At 43.5% G+C, this 22,030-nt stretch overlaps 1 protein-coding gene across 1 annotated transcript in view; it reads right to left on the bottom strand.

Annotated features, from left to right (window-relative positions):
* Positions 1 to 21,818, bottom strand: part of MEOX1 (mesenchyme homeobox 1) — a 31,420-nt gene extending 9,602 nt beyond the window's left edge. Inside the window, exon 1 of the mRNA XM_043963916.1 lies at positions 21,365 to 21,818. Coding sequence (XP_043819851.1) covers positions 21,365 to 21,818 — 454 coding nt within the window. The remainder of the gene's footprint in view (positions 1 to 21,364) is intronic.
* Between the last annotated feature and the right edge of the window lie 212 nt (positions 21,819 to 22,030).

Below are 22,030 nucleotides of genomic sequence, written 5' to 3'. Positions count from 1 at the left end.
AACCTCTACAATTCAACTACAGAGAGCTCTTTATGACAGATGGACCCTAGGGAGAGGGTAGGGGATGGATAGAGACAGGAAGGGAGAGAAGATTGTGAGAGGCAGCAGGAAAGAGAGAGGAGTTGAAAAGGTCTTGGCTAACTTAAGGCTGGACTTGGGTCCTGAACCTGGGATAGGGTTACTACCATGAACTTGGCCCTCCTAACATCCCTGGGAGGTCCTGAGCCTCCTGGAAAGGAATGAAAAATTCAGAAGATGTGCTTTTCTGCCTTAACTCTTTCACTTACCAGCTGTTTGCTTTGGGAAAAATTCAATTTCTTTCAGACACAGTTTCCCCATCTTTTATTTTGATTATTATTTTTGGGGGGGGCAGGGCAATGAGGGTTAAGTGACTTGCCCAGGGTCACACAGCTAGTAAGTGCCAGGTGTCTGAGGCTGGATTTGAACTCGGGGCCTCCTGAATCCAGGGCTGGTGCTTTATCCACTGTACCACCTAGCTGCCCCCCATCTTTGCTTTCTTTCTTTCTTTTTTAATGAGGCAATTGGGGTTAAGTGACTTGCCCAGGATCACACAGCTAGTGTCAAGTGTCTGAGGTGGATTTGAACTCAGGTCCTCCTGAATCCAGGGCTGGTGCTTTATCCACTGTGCCACCTAGCTGCCTCCCCGCCCCCATCTTTTAAATAGGCATAATGATACCTGCCCTTCTGAGCTCTTTTCTATTTATAAAATGGGTATAATGATACTTGTTTCCCAGAGTTGTCTCTGGTGGAAATGTGATAACATATGTAGCTATAGGTACCTTGTATTAACTCTATATATGTAACTTATATGTAACCATGTAACCAGGCACCTTGGCATAATGATTAGATAACTGGGTTTGGAGCCAGGAAAATCTGAGTTCAAATTCTGCCTTCAATCCATATTGAGCACATAGTCCTGGGCAAATCACTTCATCTCTCAACAACCATTTAACACTAAGTTTCAGAGAAGGGGTTGACCTGCACCAGTAGAAGGAGTATCTTCATCTGGGAGTTCCCTATAAGAATGAAATCATAGGTTGAGTTTCTAATCCCTTTTGGAAAGGAATATAAAGCCCAAACCACACTCATATAGGATGTCCCAAAAGTACTCGTGCAGTTTTAAACTCTTAGAGCTTGGACTAAGATTTGAGGACCCTCCTGTATACCCAAACACAAATGTCTTGGCCTATGGTGAAAGCCACACTGACCGTATATCTTCTATCTGGTGCATGGGAAAGCAAGGGCTGATCAACAAAGCGATCTTCTCATTCCCTTGCTATCCTGTCTCCTTTCTCTGGGGTAGGACTACAGGGAATAGAAGAGCGTGACTCTCATCTAGCCTCGGACCTTCCAGACCAGAGCAGAGCTGGCCACCTACAAACTGGGCCAAAGTTAGCCTCTCTGGGCTCACCCCCACTCTCTTCTCATGTTTTTTTAATTGTTTGACATGAGAGCTGTGATATCATGGTTGGAATGTTCCATTCCCCTCCCTCCACCAGATGCGGGAGCCGTAGCCAGCCAGTCCCTTTCTTTAAGCCTTAGAATCTCAGAGGCACAGAATTTCAGATCAACCTATTCTTGCTCAGACACCTTCTCTACAGCCTCCCTGTCTTCTATTGTCTCTGTTTGCCTCAAGTAACAGGGGACTCAGCACCTTTCAAGGCAGCCCCTTCCACTTTTGGGCCAGATCATCAGGAAGCTTTTCCTATGGCTGGCCCTCCCTTGTCTCTCTCCCCAAGTTCCCCACTCAAAACACTGGGGTAGGTTTGTGAAATCCCTCTTTGTCTAAGGTTTGGGGAGACATGCAGATGTCTCTTGCAAAGATCTCTTCAGCAGATCACTTGGCCCCAAGCTGACTAGGGGGACTGGAACTGGGCCTGGGAGCGGCCATGTTTGTAGCATCTCTTTGAGATCCTTCACCCTACACACATTGGGAGAACAGACTGCTTCATGTAGTTAAATCAGTTATTCCTAGCTTACCCTCCAATTTAGTCATAGAGATGGAGATGGGGGTAGTTAGGTGGCACAATAGATAGAGCACTGGCCCTGGGGTCGAGGACCTGAGTTCAAATCTCACCCCAGACACTTACTAGCTGTGTAACCCTGGGCAAGTCGCTTAACCCCAATTGCCTTAAACATCCAGGTTTTCCTGATCTGCATCTTGCCACCGGACCCAGATGGCTCTGGAGGGGAGAGTGAGGTTGGTAACCTTGCATAGCCCTTCCTCAGTTAAATCCCATTCACTGCAAGTCATGACATCCCCCTGATCCCATGACATCACCTCTTCAAGAACAAGGAAAAACAACAGCAGCAGCAACAAGAGATGAAAAGGCTTTCTTATCAAATACTCTCATTTTACAGATAGGGGAACCAAAGCCCAGAGAGGTTAAATGACTCCTCCAAGGGCACACAGGTAGTAAGCCAAGAGTTGAACCCAAGTCCTCTGATGACAGATTTGGCTCTCTGATGCCTTCCTAACTGCAGCTTGTTGGTTTTTTAAAAAAACCTATTGAATTGTGTCTTAAAATGTATGTTCTTTTCTTACATCACATGCAGGAAGGATGTAGCATGTAGGGCAACAGGGTGTGGTATTGAGGAAAGAGTGCAGACCCGGAGTCACAATGCCTAGATTCAAATTCCAACTCTGATATTTACTACCCATCTCTTCATCTTCATATGTAAAAGGATGGAGTTGGATTAGATAGCTCTTAAGGTCTCTTCCAGCTTTAAATCTTAGGATCCCAATGCACCAGGTGGACCCTGGGGCCCTTCTGTCACACTCCTCTCTAGGTTCTCCCCTCCCCTTCCACCAGATCTCATCTGTTTGACCCCAGTGGGGAGAGGCACCGTGACTTCCTGTTCTTCTCTCTTTCCTTCCCTCCTGTAAATACAGATGGAGAGTCAGGAGAGCAGGGAAGGCACTGATCCAGGAAGAGATATTTATTGTTAGTATGGTTAGTCAGTGAGGGGGAATCCCAGGCATTGCATAGACAGTCCACATGACCTTGAACTGCATCAAAAATCCTCTTATAGATGCTTGTTTTTTAAAAAAATGTAATACTATGAACACAATTACAAAACACTTTTCACACAAATCAAATCAGATCTAAATAATTGGAAAAATATCAATAGCTCATGGATAGGCCAAGCTAATATAATAAAAATGACAATTCTACCTAAATTAATTTACTTATTCAGTGCCATACCAATCAGACTACCTAAAAATTATTTTATAGAGTTAGAAAAATAATAACAAAATTCACCTGGAAAACAAAAGGTCAAGAATATCAAGGGAACTAATAAAAAATGCACAGGAAGGTGGGCTAGCTGTAAGAAATCTGAAGCTTTACTTAAAGCGGCAGTCATCAAAACTATTTGGTACTAGCTAAGAAATAGAGTGGTGGATCAATGGAATAGGTTAGGCACAGGAGACAGAGTAGTAAATGACTATAGTAATCTACTGTTTGATAAACCCAAAGACTCCAGCTTCTGGGATAGGAACTCAGTATTTGACAAAAACGGCTGAGAAAACTGGAAGATAGTATGGCAGAAACTAGGCATAGGCTAATATCTTGCACCTTATACTAAAATAAGGTCATTTGATTTAGATATAAAAGGTGATACCATAGGTAAATTAGGAGAGGAAGGAATAGTTTATCTCTCAGATTTATGGAAAGGAGAACAGTTTATAACCAAACAAGAGATAGAGAATATTATGAAATGCAAAATGGATGATTCTGATTACATTAAATTAAAAAGTTTTTGTACAAACAGAAGCAATGCATCCAAAATTAGAAGGGAGGCAGAAAGCTGGGAAACAATTTTAATACCTAGTATTTCTTTCTTTCTTTTTTTTGGCGGGGCAATGAGGGCTAAGTGACTTGCCCAGGGTCACACAGCTGGTAAGTGTCAAGTGTCTGAAGTCAAATTTGAACTCAGGTCCTCCTGAATCCAGGGCTGGTGTTTTATCCACCACGCCACCTAGCTGTCCTGTGGCCAGTATTTCTGATAAAGGCCTCAGTTCTAAAATATATCGGGGGGGGGCAGCTAGGTGGCGCAGTGGATAAAACACCAGCCCTGGATTCAGAAGTATCTGAGTTCAAATCCGGCCTCAGACACTTGACACTTACTAGTTATGTGACCCTGGGCAAGTCACTTAACCCCCATTGCCCCGCAAAAAACAAACAAACAAACAAACAAACAAACAAATCAAATATGTCAGGAACTAAATCAAATTTATAGGAATCCAAGTCATTCCCCAATTGAGAAGTAGTCAAAGGATATGAACAGGCAGTTTTCTGATGAAGACACCAAAGCTATCTATTGCCATATGAAAAAATGCTGTAAATCACTATTGATTAGAGAAATGAAAATTAAAACAACTCTGAGGTACCACCTCACACCTATCAGATTGGCTAATATGACAAAAACGGAAAATAATAAATGTTGGAGAAAAAGCTGTGGAAAAATTGGAACACTAATGCACTGTTGGTGGAGCTGTGAACTGATCCAACCATTCTGGAGAGCAATTTGGAACTATGCCCAAAGGGCTATAAAGCTGTGCATACCCTTTGACCCAGCAATACCACTATTAGGTCTTTTCCCCAAAGAGATCATAAACAAGGGAAAAGGACCCACATGTACAAAAATATTTATAGCTGCTCTTTTTGTGGTGGCAAGGAATTGGAAATTGAGGGGATGCCCATCAACTGGGGAATGGCTGAACAAGCTGTGGTATATGAATGTAATGTAATACTATTGTGCTGTAAGAAATAATGAGCAGGTGTTTTCAGAGAAACCTGCAAGGACTTGCATGAACTGATGCTGAGTGAGATGAGCAGAACCAGGAGAACATCATACACAGTATCAACAACATTGTGTGTTGATCAACTGTGATAGACTTGATTCTTCTCAGTAATACAATGGTCCAAGATAGTTCCAAAGGATTCATGATGGAAAATGCTCTCCAAATCCAGAAAAAAAGAACTATGGAATCTAGATGCAGATCATCGAACCATACTATTTCTATGTTTTTTGTTTTTCTTTTTGAGGTTTTCCCTTTTTGCTCTGATTCTTCTTTCACAGCATGACTAATGCAAAAATATGTTTAATGTGATTGTACATATATGACCTATATCGGATTACTTGCTGTCTTGGGGAGGGGCGGGGAGGGGAGAGAGGGAGAAAAAATTGAAACTAGAAATCTTATAAAAATGTTGAAAACTATCTCTACATGTAATTGGAAAATAATAAAATACTTTTATGGGAAAATGTAATAAACATTTTTATTTATAGTTTTGCTTCCATTTTTTGTCCTCCGTCACTCTCTCTCTTCCCCCCTCCCTGAGGTGGCAGATGCTTGGTTTTTTTAAATGTAGTTTTAAAATTACTTCTATTTTACAGATGAGGAAATGGAGCCATACAGGGTTAAATGGCTTGCCCAGGGTCAGCCATCTAGTAAGTGTCTGAGGGCAAATTTGAACTTAGTCCTCTTGACTCCAGGCTGGATCACTTAGCTGCCTCAAAAAAAATTTAGCATTTGATAACATAAGATTATCTTTGGACATTGTTGGTTTTTTTGATTTTTGGGCAGGGCAAAGAGAGCCAAGTGACTTGCCCAAAGTCATATAACTAGTAAGTGTCAAGTGTCTGAGGCTGGATTTGAACTCAGGTCCTCCTGAATCCAGGGCTGGTGCTTTATTCATCGTTCCACCTAGCTGCCCCTGGATGTTGTTTTTCAGAGGATGTTTCTTTATAGGAGTTTACATTAGAATAGACCTCAGAAGCCATTTAATTCAGCCCCCTCATTTTTCAGATGAGAAACTTCTACCCATAGAGTCCAAATGACTCGTATAAGGTCACACAGATAGCAAGGTTATAATCTAGAACATTTGACTCCAAATTCCACCTTCTTTCCACTGTACCAAACTTCATCTCATCCTGATGGGGCTAAGGTTGTTATTATGGTAAAGCATAAAAATTTTTCTTTTTTTTTTGGGTGGGCCAATGAGGGTTAAGTGACTTGCCCAGGGTCACACAGCTAGTAAGTGTCAAGGGTCTGAGGCTGGATTTGAACTCAGGTTCTCCTGAATTCAGGGTCAGTGCTTTATCCACTATTTATTTTAATATAATTCATACTCACACAGGCCATCCCAAAAATCTCAGTGCAGTTTTATAGCTTTAATAACTTCAGAAGTATAAATGCTACAGATTACCTTTTCCCCAAATTTGTAAGTTTAAATGACTCCATTTTCTTTTAACTTATTTACTTTTGTGAGGTTTGAATAATCCATTTAGAATTTTGATTTTTAATCAAACAAGGACCCTTGTCATTATGCATTTCATGCATGACCGTTTTTGCATGGCACTTTCTCAGACCAGTGAATTGGTGAAAATCCTCTCACCTGGCCACCTTGGTCACCTACTGTATCTCCTTTAGACTTTTTCTTGTGGGGCCACATCAAAATTGGTGCTGGGGCATCAAAGCCTTGTTCTTTGGATGAGCTTTGGCCACTATTCCAAAGGCAATCCTTTCCAGCTGATGAAAGTTCTTACCAAGTTTGATAATTAATTAAAATAATGAACAGCATAAAATTGTGGTTCTGTTGAATTTTAATTAAAAAAAATCACTATCAGGGCAGCTAGGTGGCACAGTGGATAGAGCACCGGCCCTGGCTTCAGGAGGACCTGAGTTCAAATCTGGCCTTAGACACTTGACACTTACTAGCTGTGTGACCCTGGGCAAGTCACTTAATGCTCATTGCCCCACAAAAAACAAACAAAATCAATATCTTAAAATTTTAAGTAATTTACCTTTCAAATTTTGGTTTTTAAATTTGAAGCTTTTATACTTCAGAAGTTATTGAAGCTGAAAACTGCACTGACTTTTTTTTTTTTTGGTTCAGTAATGTCTCACTCTTCATTGATCCCATTTGGGATTTTCTTGGCAAAGATAAGAGAGTGGTTTGCTATTTCCTTGTCCAGCTCACTTTTACAGATGAGGAAACTTAAGGCAAACAGGCTTAAGTGACTTATCTAGGGTCACATAGCTAGTAAGAATCTGAGGCTGGATTTGAACTCACAGAGAAATCTTCCTGGCTCCAGGCCTGGAGCTTTATCCACTGCTCTACCTAGCTGCCCAAGATTAGATTTGTTGTTGTTGTTGAGTCATGCTGGACTCTTGGTGACACTGTTTGGGATTTTTGTGGCAAAGATACTAGAGTGGTTTGCCATTTCATTCTCTAGCTCATTTGACAGATGAGGAACTTGCCTGGGGTTACACAGCTAGTAAATATAAGGGGCCAGATTTAAATTCAGGTCGTCATGACTCCAGACCTAGTAATCTAACCACTGCACCACCTAGCTGCCAATGCTAAAACTTTTGGGACATGCTATACACGTTCTCTTCCCAAACTGAAGGTAATCTTGTGGTCAGGGATGATTTCATGTTTGTTTTTGCATCCCCTGAGTGCACAGTACTTGGCATACAGCAGGTGCTCAATAAATGCTTGCTGATGGATTGTAATGAAATTCTAGCTCATTTCTCTGGTTTCAGCTCCTCAGGACATAGCAATAAATACATCTTTAAAAGTTCTGACAGCTCACCACTGGCTGCTTCCATCTGTGGGCAGAAGCTAAATGCCCCTAGCCCCCATGCCAAGCCACAGAAGCCTTCTTTCAGAGGGTTCACCCCAAATCAACAATTACATGGGTCAGAGGGACTCCCATTTCTTGCTTAGAGGAAGATACTCATACAGAGGTTCTCTGATGAAATCCTTGAGTGCGCCCACACCACTGCCAATGGGATGTATGTGTGTATGTGATTGTGGTTTCTACGATGTGTCTTTATGCTGTGCAAGGCCGATTATTTCATAAAGAGCTGACACATCTGGCAGTCTCTTCTAAAGTCAGCATTTTATCATAGCTGAAAGAAGGCTCAAACCTTAGGAGGTCAGACTTCTTGGAGGAACCCACTTTCATACCACTGCTCACCCCAAACCCATGAAGTTCAATCTCAGTACTGGGCAGCGGATCAACCTGGAAATAATTCCTCTCACTAATAGAAAAGCATACCTCCCGTCTCTCAATAAAGAGGTGGTGGACTGTAGGTGCAGAATGAGGCATACGGTGCCAGATAAGGCCAATGTGTTGGTTTGTTTAATTGTACTTCTGTCTTACAAGGGAGAGCTCCAGGTGGGAGCAGGAGGGGATAGTCATGGAGAAGTGAGTGATATAAAAACGGGTATCTATCTAGAGCTGAATGAGCCTTGGGTCATCTTGTCTAATCCCCTTATTTTACAAATGAGGAAACTAAGGCCCAGAGAAGTTAAATGATGTCCCCATGATAACATATACTATGGGTAAAAGACAGGATTTGAATCCAGGTCCTAAGAAGGCAGAGTCAATACTTTTCTTTCACTGAAGTATTATCAATATTTTTTTGAAAGGAAAGAAGGAAGGAAGGAAGGAAAGAAAGAAAGAAAGAAAGAAAGAAAGAAAGAAAGAAAGAAAGAAAGAAAGAAAGAAAGAAAGAAAGAAAGAAAGGAAGGAAGGAGAAAGAATGGAAGAAAGGAAGAGGAAGGGAAAGAGAAAGGAAGAAGGAAGGAAGAAAAGAAAGAAGGAAAGGAAGGAGGAAAGAACATCTTATATTGAAGGCAGGCCAGGGGAAAGAAAATATTGCTGCTCTGTTAGCAAAGAAGAGAAACATTTAGGATGGTAGAAGCTCAGATCTAGACTTACAAGGGACCTTAGAGGTCATCTAGTTCAACCTCTTCATTTTGCAGATGAGGAAACTGAGGTATAAAGAAGTTAACTTCTCCAAGGTTACACAAGACCACGGAGTCATTGGTTTAGAGCTGAAAGGGATCTTAGAAACTAGCTAATACAATTCCCCCCATTTTACAGATGAGGAATGAGGCCCAGAGAGGTTAAGTGAATTGCCCAAGGTCACACAGGTAATAACAATGATAACAATTGCTAACATTTATATAGCACTTACAATGCCCTTACAACATGATTTATATAGCGCTGATCCTTACAATAACCCTGAGAAGTAGGTGCTACTATTATCCACATTTTATAGATGAGGCAACTGAGATGAAGTGACTCATTTGTCAGACAAATGAGGGGTGACTGATGTCTAATCTGAACTCAGATCTTCCTGATTCCAGGCCCAGCATTCTATCCACTGAGCCACCTAGTTGCCCAGGTCATAGATATAGAAAAGACAGGGGGAAGGGGAAGCTAGGTGGTGCAGTCGATAAAACACTGGCCCTGGATTCAAGAGGAACTGAGTTCATTTCCGGCCTCAGACATCTGACTACTAGCTGTGTGACCCTGGGCAAGTGACTTAATACTCATTGCCCTGCAAAAAGAAAGAAAGAAAGAAAAAAGAAATGGGAGGGACTTCAGAGGGCATCTGATACAATGCCCCTCATTTTTCAGACAAGAAAACTGAAGCCCAGAGAGGTTGTGACTTGCCCAAGGTCACATGGGTAGTATGTAGCAGAGCCAGAATTCAAACCCAGGTCCTCTGACTCCTCTGTACAGTACCATGCTGCTTACCATGAATGGGGGTGCCAGTATCAGTAGATTATTTTTTTTATTAAAGGGAGATTCTGTGTGGAAGGGGAAAGGCAGGGATCAGTGTCTACTCAAACTTCGAGGGAATGATGCCTAGGAGATGAGATGAGGTGGGGAGAGCAGAAGGAAGTGGGACTGTGTTGTCAGTCATGGGGTTGGTGGGCAAGGTATCATGGGACAGCAGGGCTAAATGAGATGGGGAGAGGGGGGCTGAGTCGAGATGGGTTGAGAGCAGTGGTAGTCAGCAGGATTGGGGAAATGACTGTAAGGTGAAGGGGTTTCTCATAGTAGGGGATAAGGTCAGATGGGAACACTGGGAGGGGGAAGGGAAAGGGGGTTGGGCTGAGGTCCCCTCTGGCTTTGTTTATTTTTACAAGTTCCAGATGCTGTTCTTAGCTGTCACTGAAGGAAATGGCATGCTTGGATGCCGGGCCCTACTCACACCATTTCTCTGGAGTTTTGGTTTTGGGAGAAAAGAAGGATTAAAAAAAAGAACCTTTAAAAAAGTAGAAGGAAAGGGAGTCTTTCCTGGCCCACAGCCCAGGAGCCAGTTTGGGTGGGAAGGCCTCACTCTGATGGCTGGAGGCTGGCTGGGAAGGTGAGCCTGCTCACTTGGGGAAGGATATCTTCTTGGAGGGCTGCCAAGTAGAAGCAAGTTTACTATAAGGCAGCAGCCCTTATGATTCTGCTCATGCCCCAAGGGGTTGATCCTTCCCCTTCTCGGGGCTGGGGGCAACAAACAGATGAGTTTGGGGGAGGTTTTCAGTGTTTTAAAGCCAAGGGAGGAAGAAAAGAGTCTTTAAACAAAACACCTTTAAACAGCATAGTACAAGGGAAGGAAGGGTGAATTTCACTGGAGTCAGGGGTCTTGGGTTCAAGTTATATTAGCACAATCACTTCATTGGACCTCAGTTTTCTCTTTTGTAAAATGAGGGGGTTAGATGAGGTAACCTTTACCACTGGTGTGGGCCTTGAAGATGGGTCTAGAGTTTTTGTTGTTGTTGTTGGTTTGTTGGTTTTTTGTTTTTGCTTTGTTTTTTGTTTTGTGGGGCAATGAGTGTTAAATGACTTGTCCAGGGTCACACAGCTAGTAAGTGTCAAGCGTCTGAGACCGGATTTGAGCTCAGGTCCTCCTAAATTCAGGGCTGGTGCTTTAATCCACTGTGTCACCTAGTTGCCCCTGGGTCTAGAGTTATTTTTTATTTATTTATTTTATTTTGGTGAGGCAATTGGGGTTAAGCGACTTGCCCAGGGTCACACAGCTAGTAAGTGTTAAGTGTCTGAGGCCGGATTTGAACTCAGGTACTCCTGACTCCAGGGCCAGTGCTCTATCCACTGCGCCACCTAGCTGCCCCTGGGTCTAGAGTTATTGACAGTCATTTAAATGACAGTCTAATAAATATAGACTGAATAAATCTGTGCATGCATATGTGTCCATGTGTATATGCATGTATGCACACATGCATGTATGCAGCATGTATATGCATGCACAAATGCATGTGTATATACACACATGTGTATATTAATGTATATATGACTGTATGCATGCATATATGCATGTATATGTATGTGTGTATGTTATGTATAAGCTAGGTGGTACAGTGGATAAAGTGCTGGACTTGGAATCAGGAAAAACTTGAGTTCAAATACTGCCTCAGACATTCACTAGCTGTGTAACCCTGGGCAAGTAAATTAATTTCTCTTTGCCTCAGTTTACTCATTTGTAAAAATGGGCATAACAATAACTTATTGGTTGTTATGAGGAGATAATATTTATAAAGTGCTTTCTTTGCAAACTTCAAAGTGCTAGCTGTTATTAATATCATTACTCCCCTATGCATACATATATATGTACAATATATATGTAAATATATTTAACTATTTAGAAGAGATTGTTGGATTCAACTTTTTCTCTCTCTCTTATCCCCTATATATATATGCACACACATATACATCTATATGTTTACACACGCATCCATTTGAATCTAATTTCTCCTAAATAATGACTATTTCTAAATATTTACTAAATAGTGAAATATATTCTAAGTACCTGGATGACTTTGGGAAAGTCCCTCCACTTCTTCCTCCTCCTCTCGGGGCCTCGGTTTCTTTACTTGTAAAATGAAGAGGTTGGACTATATGGCCTCTGAGGTCACTAAGTCTGGGAGCCCATGAGTCTAAATCACTTAACCTTTCTGGGCCTCAGTTTCCTCAAATGTCAAATGAAGGAGTTGGACAAAATGACCTTCAAGGCCTTATCTAGTTCGAAATCTGTGATCCTATATTTGTCAGTGTAGAAAATTCCTATTGTAGAAACACTTTCAACCTATGCAGATAGTCAGCTGGTCTGAAACTGAGGGTCTGAGTGATTTGCCTGAGGCAACGGGAGATTCTTTGACTTGCCCATGATGACCAGCTAGAATACGTCCAAGGCAAAGCCTGAACCTTGGTTTTCCTATCTAGAAAGCTCACCCTCTCTCCATTATACCAGGCCGTCTCTCTAAATTGGTAACAGGTTTTGAATATATAAATTCCAATTTTACACATTTGTAAAAGTTGTTGAGAAGAAACAATTACACACTTAATGAATTCACAATTCTTTTTTTTTTTTTAAGTGAGGCAACTGGGGTTAAGTGACTTGCCCAGGGTCACACAGCTAGTAAGTGTCAAGTGTCTGAGGCTGGATTTGAACTCAGGTCCTCCTGACTCCAGGGCTGCTGCTCTATCCACTGTGCCACCTAGCTGCCCCCCCCCCCAATTAATTTTTGATCTAGTGTAATTTTTCTTTGGTTAAGTGACATGCCCAGGGTCACACAGCTAGATTTGACTCCTCCTGACTCCAGGGCCAGTGCACTATCCACTTCACCACCTAGCTACCCCACCCTCCTTGCTGCCAAGTGTATTCTTTCACTAGGCAATTAAGCCTAGTGAATAGTTCATCTTTTGGGGCGTGGGGGAAGTAGCACCAAATTTTTGGACATGAAAAAGGAGCTCTCCTATTAGAAAAAAGCTGGGAAAGGTACCTGGTTTAGGTGCAGTCTGTTCTGGAGGCAAAGGGAGTTCGGGTCAATAAACATTTATTAAATGACCACTGTGTCCAGGGCACTGGCCTTATATTTGTAGACCGCTGTTTCTCCAATGAATTACTTAAAAGCAGCTCCTTAGCTTATAGTAAAGAACAGACTCCGCACCCTTCCTCCCTCCCCCCCTCCCCCCACTTAATTTTCTCCGGGCTCCCTCATGGTGTAATGGCTCAAATGCTGGACTAATGTCAGGAAGATATGGGTTCAAATTCCGCCACAGATACTGAAAAGGGGGAGCCTATGCACTCTCCTAACTTCAGCCTCTTCCTCCGTACAGAGAAGCGGGGTTGAGCTCGGCGGCCCTTAAGTTTCCTCCAGCTTTAAATCTGTTCTACCCACAGCCTTGGATCTTAATTTCGTTTTCCTCCCAGAGGGCTGTAAGCCTAGAGAAGGGATTTCTAGCCTGCCTGCAGCTGTGTAGTCATTCAAACCAACTTCCGGCTGCCTCTTGTATGGGGGGGGCTGGGAAGGGGGGGATGGTGAAGAAGGGGAGGAAGCCGAGTAGTGGAGAGCGAGAAATTAACTGCCTGAGGAAGGTCAAACAGCCCAAGCCTGACAACTGGGAAGGAAGGGCAGAAACACCCAGGCAATTCCTGCAAAGCCCAGTGAGGGACACTGAGTCACATCCTACCCCGTTTTCAATCAATACCAGCATCCGTGTCGTCTTTCCCAGAAAGGACAGGCTAACAGCTAGAGAGAAACACTCAACTGTACCAAAGAGATTTCTCAAAAATCATCGGTCCGACCCCTTACCACCCTTATTTTCCCCCCTCCCCCCAGAGAAAACAACAACAATCCAAACCTAAGTCCCAGTGAAGGGAGATTTACTAACGGGTGCACAGCTAGTAAGTGACGGAGCTGGTAGGAGAACGCTCGAATCCGGGTCTCCTTGCCCCCAGTCGCTTACTGCTCCCGGCTTCATTTAGCATTCTGCTGGAGAGTAAAGCCAATTAGAAAACCGCTTTCCAGCTGGTGCTCTCTCTTGCCTACGAGTCTTTGGGGATGCATGTTTTCCAGTTTTCATTGTGCGTTTATGTCCTCGCAACACGATAGCACTGAAACGCGAACTCGCTTCTCCGTTTCTTGATCCCCGTACCTATCAATCAATGGACGTTCGGAAGCCGAAAACGGTGGGGGCGGGGGTATCTTTCCATTGGCTTCTTCTGTTCTTTGTAAGGTGCTGGATTTCTGGGCTCCCGGGGTCTTCAATTTAGAGATGGAACGGACCCTAGGGGACATCTAGTGTCACCCCTCCATTTTCCAGATGAGGAAAGTAACTTGAGAGTAACAGAGTAACAGAGCGATGAAGTAACTTGGCCTAAAGTCAAGTACAGTTAAGACCAGAATTTGAACCCAGGTTCCCCGACTCCAAAGTCCAGAAACATTCTAATAAACCATATATCCCTATTCCTTTTCGTGTTAATTCTGTACTTGAGCTGTTTTGTGTTATGTTTTAGAAATAAGCCTCATCTTGTGGAGATTTTTTTTTTTTGCCTAAGTTTTTCAAGGTCTCCCCCCCCCCCATGTCCCCTTGCTGTGGTCAGGATGACCCCCATCTTTTAAAAGATTTTTGTTGTTGTGTTATTCAGTAGTGTCTCTGTGACCCCATTTGGGGTTTTCTTGGCAAAGATCCTGGTCTGGTTTGCCATATCCTTCTCCAGCTCATTTTACAGATGAGGAAACTGAGGCAAATAAGGTGAAGTGACTTAATCCAGGGGCACACAGCTAGTAAGGGTCTGAGATCAGATTTGCTCCTGATTCAACAGCGTAGTCGCTCTAGCTACTGCACCACCTAGCTGTCCTGTTTTAAAAGATAGATATACTTAAAATTATCCTCACACTCTTGCTATTTCTCTGTAGAGCTGAGACATCTGTCTCCAAGCAGACAACTCCAGTGCTAAGAAATTATCCCATCCCAGGAGCCCTTCAAATGTTATTTTGGGATTCACCCTTTCATTAGGCTGGGCCTGGCATCTCCTTTCCACCGTCTCCTTTGGGCGGCCATTTTCCTGGAGCAGTCTTACGCTTCATGAAGGGGGTGGTTTGCGAATATACTGACAGCTAAGTACTCAACAATGGGTGACAGTCAATGAGAGGGACATTGCTCCTCCATGTAAAGACAAGAAAACGCAAAAAACAAAACAAAACAAAACAAAAAAACCCATCCTGAAGTAGAAAGTGCTGCCTCTTGAGGTAGTGAGTTCCTTGTCCCTGGAGGTCTTCCAGTTCTCTGGATGGTGGTTGGTTAGCAGTATTGAAGAGGGTTTTCTCTATCCCATACAACTTGGAGTAGATGGCTTCTGAGGTCCCTTGCAGCTCTGACATCCTGTGTAATCTGAAGCTGCAGCCCAGACGGTGGCTTAAAGTGGGCCTTTTTCTTTCTCAATGACCCTTGCCCCTCTTGGTGCTAGTTTTATGTCCAAGGCATACTTTACAGCCACAAGTTCCGTGCCTCTCTCAGCCATAAAAAGGTCATGTCGTGCCTTGGTTACTGTAGCTCGGGGTACCCAGAGCCAAAGGGCTTCATTCCCAAGAAACCCTCACTGTGGGCTTTAAACGGACACATGTGCTTCTTGTTGCTACTTCCTTTTAGAATATAAACTCCTTGAATATTTCATTTATCCTTTATTGTATCTGTATCCCCCCAGCACCTGGCACATAGTAGGGACTTAATTGATAACACATGCTTATTGATTGATGGATCAGAACCACCAAGAATAAAAGCAGCTCCGAGGATGGAGAATATGTGAGCGGTCAAGTAGCGGCCACATGTGTGTGTGCTCTGAGGATGGGGGTGAAGCTGGCTGGTGTCAAACTTAATTAAAGCAGGGAAGAAATGGGATCGAGGATGGAGGACAGGGCAGCCAAGGCCCAGATAATTGGGGTTTTACGTATGATTACATTTATGTTAAATGAAATAGACAAATGATTAAATGCTTCCTTCTCTACTATGAAATTGGCAATGTCTCTCACGATGAATTCAATCGACTTATGATTTTTTGGGGGGAGGGTCCTATTGTTCGGTTAGTTTTTGACTTTAGTTACGGTGAGATCCTTGGAAGAGTCCCGAGTAAGACAACAGCACGTTTCATAGAAGAATAGATTTAGAGCAGGGAGAGACTTTAAGAGGACAGTCAATCCAAACGTCTCATTTTATAGATGAGGAAATTGAGGCAGAGAGTTGTCAAGTGACTTGCTCAGGGTCACATATCCAGTTTCTGAGGCAGGATTGGAACCCAAGTCTTCCTATCCGAGTCCTGTGCCCTATCCACAATGCCATGATGTATAATGATAACAGGAGGTTGAGCCACCAGAACCGAGTGGCAAATTAACAATATGCCCAAGTACGGCCAGTTCTTTCTTTATTAGATGGGAGTGAAGCCAGTTTGGCTCCCTGAAGGAGAGTAGGGGGAGAAGGGGAGGGGAGGCAAGGGAAACAAATGCCACTTAAACTACCAGGTGTCCAGATGCCCCTTAAGGGTTTTGTTGGTAAAAGATGAATGAGGAGCCTTCTTCAGTGTCCCTTCTTCCCTACCTCCTCTCCACCCATCAGACCCCTGGAAGAGCCTGTTAGACTCCAGCTGATTTCTCACTCTGAATTTCAGCACACAGCAGGGGTTATGGGCAGCTTAAAGGCAGGGACTATGCCTTATTCATCTCCATATCCTCCATGACACCTAACATAGTGCTTTGCCTAATCTCATTGGTTAAGCTATTCAGGGATGCTAGGGATGAGAGATAACCACATGTTGAGTTATTTGGGGTCAGTGACAGGGTGAAGGGGTAGAAGCATTTTCTCTGGGATAAGTTCTGTTTGGAGCTGAAATGCACCTGCTTAGTTTGGGGAAAGTTTGTATTTTGATGCTAGATTTTGAGTTAAAAGGGACATTAAAGGCCATAGGGTCATATATTTGGAATAGAAGGGTTCTTCAAGGTCGTCCAATCTAACCTTCTTCTTTTGAGGAAACTGAGGCTCATAAAAATTAAGTAATATGCCCAAGGTCACATAGCTGGTATGTATCACAAGTAGGATTTGAACTCAGAGCTAATACTCTTTCCATGCTGCCACACTGCCTCCCTAGTATTCATGAGGGGATTAATATAGAGAGGTTTGGTTATTGATTTCAGTCCCCTCCATGTATAGAAGAGGAAAACTGAGATTTAGAGATTTTCAAGAGTTTTCCCAAGATCATACAGGTAGTAAGTGGGAGAGGTGAGATTTGAACTCAGGTCCTCTGATTCCAATCCCAGTGGATAGAGAAATTGAAATTGAAATTGAAATCCAGCCTCAGCATGACCCTGTGCAAATTACTTATTCCTTTGTCTGCCTCAGCTTCCTCCAATGTAAAACGGGGATAGTAATAGCACCTACCTCCCAGGGTTGTTGTGAGAGTCAAATGAGATCATAATTGTAAAGTGCTTTGCAAATATTAAAGCTAGCTATTAGCTATTCCAGTGCCTGGCACATAGCATTATATAAATGTTATCATTATTAATTATTATTATTACATTTAAAAACATAAGATAACATATCCTGTGTTGGGCTGGATAATCATTCTGGGGCAATATGGGAATGAATGAAATCCCAGGGCCACTGACAGCCTCACCTCATAAATATGTGCTGTTTTTCCCAAGGAGGACCAGACAACAGCACCAACCCACCCTGCTATAGAAAAAACAACTCGGAACATATGGTCTCCTGATGGTGGCTCGGCAACATCACCTCCGTGGATGGAGACCTTGTTATTGCAATGACTTTCTAAACAAAATCACTCCGTGTGTTATTTGTACAATAATAAAACCGGAATAACACAGAGGAGCATTCAACCCAACTCAATGAAGTACCCTCACCATTTGCAAGCACCAGGCAAGAGTACTTGGCTATCTATGGCAATGAAAAATAATTGGAGCAAATTTGTCAAATCCTGACCAATCTCCGGGCCTTCCCCATCCCATCCCAGACACTTTTCACTCATTGTTTCACTGGAAGGCCCCCATAAACTCCCTTTTCAGAGAATCGAGAGAGAAGGAGGAGAAACAGTAATAATACAAAAGGAGATCCTTCCAATTTAGTGCTGGAGCTGATTTATTTTGAGTCCAGAACTCTAGTGAAGATGGGAAAGAATGGAAAGGAGATTACACTGAAGTTGTGAAGGGTCCCTCTGCTTAGCATACAGGAATATATTTGGAAAAATCTATTAGTATGTGCAAAAGCACTATATCTAATTGAGATTCTGGAAATTGTTTAATAATAAGGCTTTTTAAAGACCCCTAAAACATGCCATTTTTTTTTTAAATAAAGGAAATTATTTCTTTGGAGCCTTTAATTGTTCTGACTGCCACATGGTGAGGTCATAGCATTGTGGTTGGAGGGCCAACTTGGGATCCAGGAGCACTAGTTCAAGTATTGCCTCCGGCACATAATGGCTTATGTGACTGTGGGCACCTCAATGCCCCTGGCAACTTTCTAAGACCATAAATCACAGATAAACCTCTGTTTTGTTTTGTTTTTTTAGTGAGGCAATTGAGGTTAAGTGACTTGCCCAGGGTCACACAGCTAGTGTTAAGTGTCTAAGGCCGGATTTGAACTCAGGTGCTCCTGACTCCAGGGCCAGTGCTCTATCCACTGCACCACCTAGCTGCCCCATAACCTCTGGTTTTTATCAATGAAGGTAGTTGTCTAGGCATCTAGGTGGCTCAGTGGATGGAGCTCTGGACCTAGCATCAGAAAGACCTGAGCTCAAAATTGACATCAGGCGCTTACTTGCTGTGTGACCCTGGGCAAGTCACTTTACCCTGTTGCCTCAGTTCCCTCATCTGGAAAATGAGTCAGAGAAGGAAATGGTGAACCACTCCAGTATCTTTGCCAAGAAAAACCCAAATGGGGTCACGAAGAATTGGACACAATTGAACAACTAAACAATAACAACAAAGTTTCCTAAGTTGATGAAATCAGATTCCTTCTCTCTCTCCCTGCCTGTTCTCATACAGAGAGCCATGTGAAAACACCCTTTAGTACTGCCCTGTTCTGATGAGACATGGAGGGAATGCACAGGTTTAGGCCAGTAGAGCACAAACCCAGCCAGATCCCATCATGCCTGGAAAGTTCTTGAATCCACTCCAGGCAGCAGACCGTATTGCCTATCTAAGCACCAGTGGAGGTAGGGAACAATGATAAAGACAATGATAGATAAGGATGAGGCAATAATATGACAAATAATAAATAATATACAAATAATTGAAACTTTCATTCAACAGAAACAACATCATTCTATTCACCCAAGTAAGGGTGTACCGAACACTAAACCAGGCTAGCAACTTGTCCCCAGACAATTTCTCTCAGAACCTTGGAACTGAAGGAATAGAAGGAAATAATAATAAGAACGAGTTTACATTTACGTGGCACTTTAAGGTTAGTAAAGTGCTTGACATAAATAAACTCATTTGACCGAAGGTTTACAAAGTTCTTTGTATACATAATCTCATTTGGTTTGATTTTAATGACCATTGGCGAGCTGATGTTGGAGGATGAATTCTTTGGTGACCTATAAAATCTGCAGAAGTCAGGTTTTCTGGAGGGGGGAGTGTGTGTGTGTGTGTGTGTGTGTGTGTGTGTGTGTGTGTGTGTGTGTGTGAATGAAGGAATAAACAGATTCATTTGGGGTCTGCCCGGTGAAGTCTGACTACAGTACTACAGACCCACCGATAGTTGTCCTTGGTTAGGAGAAAGAGGTGGAGTGGTGGAAGGTGGTAACGGAAAGAAGATGGAAAGGACTCAGTTTCCCATCATAGCTAGATTTCCCATTGCAACTATAGAATGCATTGCTGGTGAAATGGTAGCAGCAAGGATCCCAACTCTCCTGCAATATCAATATCACAATGGAAAACATTAATGTGGCTAATGATTAATTCTGGGGGGCAGCTAGGTAGCACACTGGATTAGAGAGTTCTGGGCCTGAAGGCAGAAGGACTTATCTTCCTGGGTTTAAATCCAGTTTTAGACACTTACTAGCTGCGGGTGACCCTGGGCAAGTCACTTAACCCTCTTTGCTTCAGATTCCTCATCTGTAAAATGAGCTGGAGAAAGAAATGACAAACCACTCCAGTGTCTTTGCCAAGAAAACCCCAAAACAGGGTCACAAAGAGTCAGACACAACTGAACAACAGCAAAAGGATGAATTTAAGGCATCATCAAGACCATTCTTCCTCTCAGGTACTTCTAGATCTCCAATACCAAGTAAATTACTAGCTTTGTGATCAGTGTCAGCTCCATGGCTCATTCTACCCATCTGCCTTTAGTGCAAAGGATTTCTGACCTCAATCCAGCTTGAGGGTTCCCTAAAGCATGGCTGCATTTTAACAATGAAATGGGTTTTCCTGATCCCATCCCAAATCTCGGGCAATCCCCCAGGCCAGAGAGCTGTGCTTTTGGGGTAAATGAGTTTGCTCTTTGGGTACTTTGGCATGAAGTGGTGCCACTTTCACCCGTCTTTGTTCCAGGGTGAGAGACGAGGAAGACTTCTACCTCATCTACATTCTCTGACCTGTGCCAGAACACTGAATCATTGCCCAGTGGTATCCCAGCACCCATGCATTCCTGCCCCCATGCTAGTCCCAACCTCTTTTCTCTCTCTAGAGGACAGAGCTAGGATCAGAGTTTGCAAGTTGCAAAGAAACTGCTTTAGACTTGATGTAAAGAAAAAAACTTCCAAACAATTCGTCATACTGAAGTGACATGGGCTACTGTGGGAGGTATCTCGTTCACTCTCCCTGGAGGCCTTCAATCACAGGCTGGATGATCACTCATCTGGTATGTGGAAGACAGGATTCTTTTCCAGTTATGGGTTGGATTGAGATGGCCACAGAGGTCCCCTCTAACCCCGAGAGTCTGGGATCCTTCCTCCTTTCACCACCAGGTTCATGGGATTCTGACCTTGATTAACCCTTCCTTAAATCACCAAGGGACATTGAATTTTCTGTTGATTTTGGCTTCCTCTTCCCCATCCCCGAGTCCCACCTTTCCCCCACTCCCTAGTCCTTCATTCATTCTCTTGCAGTCAACCCTGCTCCTCGGTCTTATTTGGGTTGACAGGCAAAAATGCTGGATGGAGAGTTTTGACTGAAGCCCCAAATCCAAATAATTGTCACCATCAAGGAGATATGGGTTTAGGCAAGTGGTCACTGGGTTCCAAGTGTCCCTTACTTCTTTAAGGACAAACTATGTGTGGTGCCTGCCATATGATTTGGAGTTTATTCAGAATCAGGTGGTTATTGAGCAGGTCACAGAGAAGAGGGACTCAGAGGCATTGTGGTATCACCTGGAGGATCTGTCCGAGTCTCCTGTTTTATCCTGAGCTTCAACTCTGCCTGGCTATCTATCCCTTCCCTTGGTTCCAGAGACTATTTCATAGGATTTAGACCCTCGAGATTGCCTTTCCTTCCTTTCCCAGCATCACCTTTCCTTGGTCCAATGTTTCCATACATAGGGTGTAGAATCTTAGAATAAGTCTTCAAACTAGACAAGGCTTTAAGGGATCCTTTGAGGATGGTAATTATCCCGATTTTACAGACTAGGTAACTAGGCCCAGAGAGGTTGAACAATTTACCCAAGCTCACACAGCAAATAAAAGCCCATCTGCCCCAGTGCTGGCCCCTCCCATCTCCCCCATGCCACTTACCTGAGTTTTCCTTTTTCCTTTTTGATGATTTTTTCTCAGTCTCATTGGCAGTGGTCCCAGGAACCCCATAGTCCTCCCCTAGGCTCCCTACAGCATCCATGAGGCCGGGGCTGCTTTCACCCACCTCCCCAGAACTCAAGGTTGGGCCTGGGGTGAGTCTTCTCCGGGCCTCAGAGCCGGGGAAATGCCAGTCAGGGGGCTGTGGGAAGGCAGGGTGCTGGTCAGCAAGGACCCTCTCCTCTCGGGGCAGGCTATGGGGTGCAGCGGCCAGGCACGAGGCAGAGAAGTCAGGGTACGTTGGGAAGTCTGGTTTCTGGTGGAAGGAGAATGGAGCAGGAGGGTAGTGGGGCAGTGCCATTGGCCCGCTGACCTCAGAATGGGGGCTCCGCAGGCAGCCCCACAGCGGGGCTGGAGAATGGGGGCCCCTCATACAGCTGTTGGCTGCTGAATCCATCTGCGTCTCCGGCTGCGGTGCTGTGCTCAGTCCTCCCACGGGTTTAGTTGTTACCCTTTTTAATTCAGATTTTTTAAAAAAAGGAAACCACAAAAAAATACAAACCACTCAAGACAACAGAACACCCACCCAGAAAACCCCCAAACAAAATCCCTCCCTTTAACTTACAAAAAAAAAGCAAATCTATCTCCAGATCTCTCTTTCTCCACCTA

The sequence above is a fragment of the Dromiciops gliroides genome, chromosome 4 (assembly GCF_019393635.1).
Source record: "Dromiciops gliroides isolate mDroGli1 chromosome 4, mDroGli1.pri, whole genome shotgun sequence".
Classification (NCBI taxonomy): domain Eukaryota; kingdom Metazoa; phylum Chordata; class Mammalia; order Microbiotheria; family Microbiotheriidae; genus Dromiciops; species Dromiciops gliroides.
This window is presented reverse-complemented; position numbering and strand designations above follow the sequence as displayed.